This window comes from Nannospalax galili, unplaced genomic scaffold (genome assembly GCF_000622305.1).
Source record: "Nannospalax galili isolate Female #2095 unplaced genomic scaffold, S.galili_v1.0 scaffold563, whole genome shotgun sequence".
NCBI classification, from domain to species: Eukaryota; Metazoa; Chordata; class Mammalia; order Rodentia; family Spalacidae; genus Nannospalax; species Nannospalax galili.
This window is the reverse complement of record NW_008350459.1, coordinates 16,984-26,105: the sequence shown is the minus strand read 5'-3', so window position 1 is coordinate 26,105 and position 9,122 is coordinate 16,984. Positions and strand designations below refer to the sequence as shown.

The window sequence follows — 9,122 nt, the reverse complement described above, 5'->3', positions numbered from 1 at the left end:
CTCCAAAGTCTCGTGCCACTTTTGTCACATGGTGGAGTGACACAGGTTATAACTGAACTCATGCTAGGAATTATGTGGCGGTCATTGAATTTAAAGGCCACAACAGTCCTAATGTCAGTGTTACGTTTATCTTCAGTTTGCAGCTTCATAAAACGAGACTTAGAGAGGTTCGATTTTCCACAACTAACCCAGCTGGAGGGAAACTTGAGTCCAGGTCTGTCTGTGCTGCATCATCTCCACTCAGAGTTACCATTGATCCCATCTCCAAAAGAAGGCTGGCCACAGCTTTTCCTGACGCTGCACTTCTGTGCCTTTGATGAACATAAAAAATTAAGGCCATATGTGTTCGGATACAATGATCTAAAGATGACCAGACCCCAGGGATGATGCATTGCTTAAAGACCCGTGTGGAAGCCTTGGCTCTCTCCTTCCTCTCTCGTGACTGTGTGCCTGAACAGTCCCACAAGGAGCCTTCTTCCCTCTCCATCTCACACCCCGCTCCCCTGCATGCAGGCTGGCCAGGGCCTTACAAAGGGGACAAGGTCCTTTTTGCACCTCTGTTTTTGGCAGTAGCACAGGTGAAAGCATCAGCAGCTTCCAGGCCTAAGAAATAGAATTTTAAAGGTTTAAAAATGTAATTTATTTACATTGTGATGGCAAAGTGTGTTTATTACTCTGATACTTGAAACTCAGAACATCTTGTTCCAATAAAACAATGTGGTGTACAATAATTGTACAATAATTCCAGCCCACGTGAATCTACTAACGCCCAGTACTGTTAAAACAGAGCTCATTTCAATAAACGCAAGCAGGGCACACATCACAATACTACCATCTTTAAGAATTTAAATAAATGTTAGTAACAAAGTCTGTCAAAATGTATAGAGGTGAGAGAAAGTGCATGTAGAGAAAACTGAAGATATGTATAGATTTGAGGGATTACAGAAAATGCTTCTAGATATTTCAAAGAATGTCAAAGTTTGAAGGTGCTGGTTCCTGTAATGTTTAATTATATTTTAGAGCAAAGAAAGGCTTTACTTCTCTCTGACACAGGGCTGCACCAGCTCTTTCTCTTACCAATGACACAGCTGAGGTTCAAAGAAGAAAAGCAGGAGAAAGAGGAGGATGAAGAGGATAAGGGGAAGAGAGGACGATGGGGAGGAGAAGAAAGAGGAGGAGGAGGGGGAGGAAGCAATGGCGACTTGCTAGATAAAGAATTACTTGAACTACAAGAATAAAACTGTGTATACAAGGCCCCTAGGAGAGCAGATAGGAGGGGATGGGTGAAAGACTAGGTGTGATATTTGCCTATGGCTCAGGGAGTTCCAAACAGCTTTGCTGTCATCTAAAGAAAGGCTAAGTGTATTTCATGCGGTGAAGTAAGAAGGAGGTGCTATGTGTGGTGAACAGTATCTTTAAGAAACTGAAACTGGCTTGTTATTGTTACCAACTACTGTGGTGTAAATACTTTCACCCTGGGCCATTTCAAGCTACAAATAGTTAAATAACTCATTGGATAATTCCAGTATATTTAAACACCAGCTTCCATGTGCTAGTGCAAGCTAGCTTCAACCACCTCTGGGCCATGCACCTCATCCTGTACATGTCCTGTACATGTTGTCCCAGGTCTCCTTGGTGAGCACCTGACTACACCATCACCATGATCTGGTCCAGAGCTTTCCGCTTGAGGTTGGGCACTGTGGCCTCTTGGCTGGGGTATCCCACAGGAAGCAGTATCAGGAGCTTTTCATTTGAGGGGCGGCCCAGGAGCACCCTCAGACGAGGGCCACAGTTGAGAGGAGTGGTGGTGACTGTCACCAGACCTGCATTCTAAAACAAGAGAGGAAGAGTGTATTTTAAAGTCAGAGGCAAAATCACAACCCTTTTTTTCCAGCCCAGGAACATTTATGAGTTTTGTCAACAATCAAATTCACAGGTGTTAGGCCAGGTGTGGTAGTCTACACCTCTAATCTCAGCACTTGGGAGGCTGAGGTAGAAGGGCCTTGAGTTTGAGACTAGTTTGAGCTATATGATGAGATTGTGTCAAGATCAACAACAACAAAAACAAAACAATAAAACAGGTATCTTCATTTCACTTTACAATTATTGTGGACACTTTAGAATATTATAGTCATCATTTCAAAAATACAGTCTGACAGTGAGCTCTTGGTGTTTAAGGTATTAATGAAGGCTTGCATAGTTTATTCTAAATACAACAGACTCAGGGGACAGAACATACATGGAAGATGTGAACCAGCCTGGTGAAAATGCTTATGGCCAATGATGGAGGAGCCGGTGGCCAAGTAGGGGTGTGAGAATAGAGGAAATACCCTATCACTCTCCCTAAGCTCCAAAGCAGACATCTAAGTACAAACGACTGGTGCCTTCCAGACTCTTCCCAGCTGCTCCCCAGCACCTGGGCTTCCCCAGTCACATTGCCACCTGGAAGCCTGAGCCAGGATAAAGGCTGGGAGCTGCCTCTGGGCTTTATGTGTGGCCAACCCAGCCCACCCAGTCTCTGTGCTGGGTATTAAGTTCCAGGAATGGTTTTCTCTCTTCCCTCAGTCATAACCTACCCTCTGAATTCTGGGTAACAAGAAGTTCCCAAACTCAACAGCGTGCTGGCCACTCTCTTCAGAGGTCGAGAGCACTGTGGGAAGGGGCCTGGCACCAGGCTCACACTGTTTTTCCGGGGACCTAAATCAGTCACAGTACCCTGTGATCTGACACTGTCTGGAGATGCCTTCATTTATCTGCCTACAGATTCATGAAGGAACACAAAAGCCAACTCCTTCAGGATAATTTTGCAAGAACGCTTGAAAACAAGTTTCTCTTTTGTGCAATTACGACCACATATTGTAAGGTGTTACTGATAATCCCGGTTTTTCTTTGAGATAGTGAAGAAGCACACACACACACCCAAACACCCACACACACACGTGCATACATATACACCCCCAATGTAAGATCATTGTTTTAATTTTTAATATTTTATTTATTATTTTTATTTTATGTGTATGAATGTATTGCTTGCATGGATGTGAGTGTACCCATGTCATGCAATGCCTACAGAGGTCAGAAGAGGGCATCAGATTCCTTGGAACTGGAGTTACAGATGATTGTTAGCTGCCATGTGGGTGTTGGAAACTGAACCCAGGTCAGCCAGTGCTCTTAACCACTGAGCCGTCTCTCCAGCCCCTTGTTTGTTTTATTTAATTTCTGTGTTTTGCTTCTCTTATCCCCTTCCTGATCCCCGAGTCTCCATCAGAATGTACAGTTCATGACCTATCCAAGCCCCACTTCCTCCCAGGAATGTTACAGGGTTTGAGAGGCTCTCTAGTCCTCTTCTGTTTCACATTCACACAGCTCTAGCTCCTGTACAGATGGGAAGTTTGGTAAGCATGTGACCACCTTTCTAATGCAATGCAATGTAATTGACTTCTCAGGAAAGGTACTCCTCCACAGTCCTTACAGCTGCTCAGTCATCCCATCAGCTTGGAGCACTGCAGAACACACACATGGGGAGCGAGTCTCTGAGACCTGCAGGCTCTGAAGTTCATGTGTGAGTGCTCAGACTCTCAAGCTACGGGTTGTTACAGAAGAAAACAAACACGGCAACAGCTTTTCTGACCCTGATGTATCACAAGTAAATTTCCAGGAAGAGTCCTGGTCTGCTGAACCATCGCACTCACCAATCCAGGTTCCAGGGCCAGTTTCCACACTGGAGTTACCTGAGAATTCAACCTCAGATAAATAATTCCAAAATGACCCTGAGTTGAAAACTTGGCCAACACTTTCTGCAAAGGCCACTCCTGTTCCCCCACGTCACTTGCCTCCCTCGGGCCTGTAGAGGGTTGCAACATACCTGCAGTGCGGCCAGCAGGATGCCACACGCGATGGACACGCTGATCTCGTTGTAATAGTGAACCTTTTTCTTGCCATCTGCAGCAAAACCATGGACTTGTTTGAAAATGAGAATTAGAACAGGGGCAGTGTCCAAGTATTCCTTAATCCAATTGGTTCTGGGGGAGGGGGTGGAGAGTCAGGAGAATATTAGCTCTTAATTTTTGTTCTCTTTTAAAAACCACTTTAGCTTATTTATGATTGAAAGGTACACATTTACTTGTCTTTTCCTCTAAGGTTAATGAATTCAGTGAGCATGCAAAATACTGAAAGATACAGACAGAGCTTCTAAAGGAAGGGAATCAAGTGCACTGGACCACTCCAAAACCAAAATGGTGATTAGAGTAAGAGGATTGGAGACCACAGATATGGCCTCCAGGTAGGTGATGAAGACAAGGAAGGGGAGTGGGAGAGTGTCCCAGGCAGTCCGAATCGATGAGTATAATCAAGCAGGAGGATGCATGGCAGCTTGGTGGGCTGCAGGGTGAGGCACGTGCTAGGACATGGGTGGGCCAGTACATATGTGCAGATCTTTCCTTCATTTGGTTTTTGATGGAGAATTCATCCTGTGCTGCCAAGCAGAGGCATCACGTGATCAGGTCTATTTCAGAAAAGTGGGTTGTATGGGTAAGAGTGATACCACCAAGAGTGACATCTCTAAGTACCAGGTACAAAGTCATCCTATAGGGAGAAGAACCAAGGACAAGATGATGGCCATGGCCTGGAAAGGACAGTAGGCACAGAAGGACCAAGCTTGGGAGAATTGGGGAGTGAGGAGGTAAGGGCTAGAGATGGTGGATCGAGGACCGGAGCAAGTGCAGGAGACAGCAGTGGTGACTGGCGACAGAGAGGACTAACTGAAAGGACAGAAGAACAAGAGGAAACTCCGATAGTCTAGTTCTAGAAAGAGGGCAGGGGGCTTTTGTGAGAGCCAATGGTTATTCATGTGGAGTATAGATGTGAGGTTGAAATTCTTTGTTTTCCAACCAGAGTGTATCTTTCTTGGTTCCATTGCTTTGCCCCATACATTTGAAATGAAGTTTCATTCTAGGACAGATATTGTAAAGAAATATATATACTCTCCATATAGTCATGTGATCCAAAATATTGGATTCCTCTCAAGAGATATTTCACGTAATTAAGGAATGTGTATTATTCTTTTGCTTGTTTTTCTCTCCCTGTAGCCCCAGCTGGCTTTGGAACTCACTATGTAGACCAGGCTGGCCTTAATCTCTTCTGCCTCTGCCTCCTGAATGCTTGGATTAAAGGTGTGCACCACCACACAGGGCCCTGTTCTTTTTAAAGAATTCTGTGAATAGGGGGCTGGTGAAATATATATATATATATATATATATATGTATATTGCTTGCATGTAGGTAGGTACATCTGTGTTGTGCAATGCCCGAAGAGGTCAGAAGAGGACGTCAGATCACCTGGAAGTGGAGTTATAGATGGTTGTTAGCTGCCATGTGTGTGCTGTGAATTGAACCCGTGTCCTCTCCAGCGCTCTTAATTGTTGAGCCATCTCTCCAGCCCTTCATTTTGGTTTTTAGCCCAGTAACACTTCGCTGTTTTAAAACACATGAAACCTGTGCATTTTCCTATGGTTCTCAAGCTACTAACAACTGTATTTTACACTCTCAGAGCTATTGCATCTTACATCAATCAGCTTAGTCCCATTTCACTGTTACTGATTTTTTTACTCTCATTGCTGTACCTCACATGTCAAATGAGCTACTGAGCTCCCACCTCTTGTGCTTATCATGAGAGTGAAATAAGTTAAAATAGGGAAAGTGGCTTTTACTAATACAAACATCGCACCTTGAAATCAAGGGAATGCCCACAAAGGGGATCACTTCTAATTCACCAGACTTCTAGGATTCAGCAATCCCTAGTAACACACACTGTTCTTTGGCCCTGAGCTGACCTGGAGGCTGTTCTCCACGGTGCCCCAAGGGAGCTGAACTCTGACAAGAGACTGTGTGTGCACCCCAAGCTGCATGCTGGTAGATGAACTTGTATTCTAGTTTGGGTATTTTCATGATTTAAGATTCTGATTATATTTATAATGATTAAAATTAATGTTAAAAGTATATAAAATATGTATAAAGAAAAGGTAGGTAATATAATTTTTTAAAAAATTGAAAATTAAGAGTTTACCTATATCCTAAGACAGATCAATCATTCAAAAATATTTTTGTGCTTACTCTGCCTAAATATACAGGACCATCTGATCTTTTGGTTTAGTCTTGGATAATTCAATCTTATACAACTTCATCATGATGTCATATGAGAGCTAATAAGACTCCAAGGAAAAAGACCATTGAAAGGAGAGTTGGTACTTTTTGGCTTGAGTTGAGAGCTCTAGAAAAGATAAGGCCTGAAAGGTTAATTGGATCCACATTGTATATGGAGAATACCAGCTACGGGCTTCAGAGGTGATTGAAAGTATGCGTTCGTGTTATGTGTGAGATGTGTGTGGAGGCCAGAGGATGATGTCAGATGTCCTGCTCTACCATTCTCCACGCTGTTCCATTCTCCTTCCCTTGAGACAGGGCCTCTCACTAAACCTAGAGCCGAACTCACAGCCAGCAAGACCTTGTGGTCCTCCTGTGTCAGCTCTCCAGGATGCTAGGGTTGCAGGGGTACTCAGCTTTGTACTTGGGTGTGGTGATTCAAACTCAGGTCCTTATGTTTGTACAGCAAGCACTCCTGCCCACTGAGCCATATTCCCAGGCTCCATTTGGAATTCAGTTCAGCTAGTATTTCTTCAGTTACTAATATGTACCACTATGGTGCTTGGTGGCATAATGTGAAAGTTTTAAACCTGTTCTCTCTCTCTCTCTCTCTCTCTCTCTCTCTCTCTCTCTCTCTCTCTCTCTCCATGTGTGTATGTGTGTCTGTGTACATATTGTAGGTTAAGAAACTATAATTTAATTGAATTCTCAAGGGGAACTTAATGGGTAACATGGATTTATTTTTTTTAAAAAAAGAAAGGTCTGTTCAATGAGAAAAAAAATGAATAATTAAAATGCTATGTGGCACTGGATATTTCAGTGCATGGAAGGGACATGATATATGTGAGAGACACTGGGCACACACATGAGAGAACAATGTTTTCTGTCTTAGTGGAGGGAGGCCAGAGGCGTGATAGCATTTTGAATGTACAATATATATCTAGAGTCTAATATCTCAGTAAATATGTACCTCATCCAGCCCATTGTCCCATGAATATACAATAAGATTTATATTTTCATTGTCAATATCTCACACTTGTCCAAGAGCACAGTACTACGCTGTCAACGTCATATGATATCAGTTCTAATATGGTTTAAATATCTGAAGGACAGTGCCCTGTAGGGATAACAGAAGCCCAGGTCTTCTCACCCTATCACCCTGAGCCAGAAGTTCCACCATGTCCTCCTGCAGCTGTGAGCCATCATTCTTTCTTAGGCTTTTATGACTGTGGGTGACACATGCCAGAATTGACCATAGAAGGGCCACAGCTGAGAGACAGAGGTATTAGACCCCTCTATACTCAGAGCCAAGAACTTGAGCTCATGTCCTTTAGGGCCTTCTGAGGGGTAAGAGCCAATACAACCACCCCCTTTGCCCTAGTTGCTCTGAATTCCGCTTCAGTGTCTTCTTGAAGATAGGGAGCTCACGGTTCTAATGCTAATTGATATGGTACTGAAACTAAACTTGTTCTTAATTAAAGCCTACTTAATTTGGAAGACCCCATCACATTAGTAAAATTTGCTTCATTCTAGATCTTGAAAACTGGGGGCTAAGCTTGGTGGTACACAACTTTAATCCTAGCACTCTGGACGCAGAAGCAGACAGATCCTTATGAGACTGGGGCCAGTCTCACCCACATAGCAAGTTCCAGGCCAGCTGGGGCTACAGGAGACCCCATCTCAAAAAAAAAGCATTTCACACTCTCATGTTCCAGCTAGATGAAAAGTGAAGTCATTCCTCAAAGTTTTATTTAAGAAGCAGTTATTCCTGGGTTGAGAAATGGCTCAGTGGTTAAGAGGGCTTACTGCTTTTCTAGAAGACCCAAGTTCAGTTCCCAGGACCCATATTAGATGACTCACAACTGCCTATAACTCCAGCTCCAAAGGGTTCTGATGCCTCTGGCTTCCACAGGCATCTGCAGGGTTCTGATGCCTCTGGCTTCCACAGGCATCTGCACTCATCTGAACACACACACACACACACACACACACACACACACACACACAATTTAAAAAACGGGATGGAGAGATGGCTCAGCAATTAAGAGTAAGAGTACTGGCTACTCTTGCAGAGGACCTGGCTTCAGTTCTCAACACCCACATGGTGGCTCACAACTGTCTGTAACTCCAGTTACACAGGATCTGATGCCCTCTTCTGGCCTCCTTGGGCACTGCACACATATACTGTGCTTACATACATGCAAACAAAACACTCATACACATTAACTAAATAAATACAAAGTAAATCTTTAAATATTTTTTAATTTAAAAGAAGCAATTATTTGGATCAGAGCCTGTACAGAGGCCAGGTCTGACTTAATTTTCATAATCGCTTCCAGTAACAGAATCAGATATTTTAATGTTTAAAACAAAATGAGAAAACAAAAGAGAAGCAAGGTGAGATGTGATCTAAGCACGTGTTGAAATACCACACCGAACCACATTAATATGAGCAATTAATAAGATAATCTTAAATGCCACAAAAACAGAAAGTGCAGTGATAATCTTTTACTTTACATAGTGCAAACCAAACATCCTTAATTCCATCCACTTTGTACCTCAGTTTCTTCAGGTCTGTGACCCATCGGTGACCCATTCTTTTTGTATAGTTTATCTCCTCTTCCTCCTCAATAATCTCCCGGATTTTATGCTTCACGTCTGGGTCTTTCACCACCACAAAGGTCCAAGGCTCTGTGTGGGCACCACTTGGAGCTGTTCCTATCACCGGTTAAATTAAAATCAGCACAAAATGGCAGAGAAGTGTAAAATTAAATAAATATAATAGCCAGAAGTGGAAGCACAGGCCTTTAATCCCAGTACTTGGGAGGCAGAGGCAGAGGAGCTCTGTGAGATCAAGGACAACCCAGTCTACATAGGGAGTTCCAGGCCAGCCTGGGCTATACAGTGACCCTGTATCAGCAAACTAACTAACTAACTAACTAACTAACTAACTAACTAAATAAATAAATAAATAAATAAATA

At 43.2% G+C, this 9,122-nt stretch overlaps 1 protein-coding gene across 2 annotated transcripts in view; it reads right to left on the bottom strand.

Annotated features, from left to right (window-relative positions):
• Window positions 1-624: 624 nt before the first annotated feature.
• The window catches only part of Iyd (iodotyrosine deiodinase), a 19,158-nt gene continuing 10,660 nt past the window's right edge, over window positions 625-9,122 (bottom strand). Inside the window, exons 3-6 of one of the 2 annotated variants that reach the window (XM_029570767.1) lie at window positions 8,699-8,858; window positions 3,862-4,022; window positions 3,216-3,259; window positions 1,654-1,912 (exon numbers count right to left, since the gene is read on the bottom strand). In XM_029570767.1, the coding sequence (XP_029426627.1) occupies window positions 1,748-1,912; window positions 3,216-3,259; window positions 3,862-4,022; window positions 8,699-8,858 (530 nt within the window). In that variant the 3' untranslated portion in view covers window positions 1,654-1,747. Of the gene's footprint in view, window positions 1,913-3,215; window positions 3,260-3,861; window positions 4,023-8,698; window positions 8,859-9,122 lie in introns of both variants that reach the window. The other variant, XM_008847731.2, reaches the window with a different exon arrangement.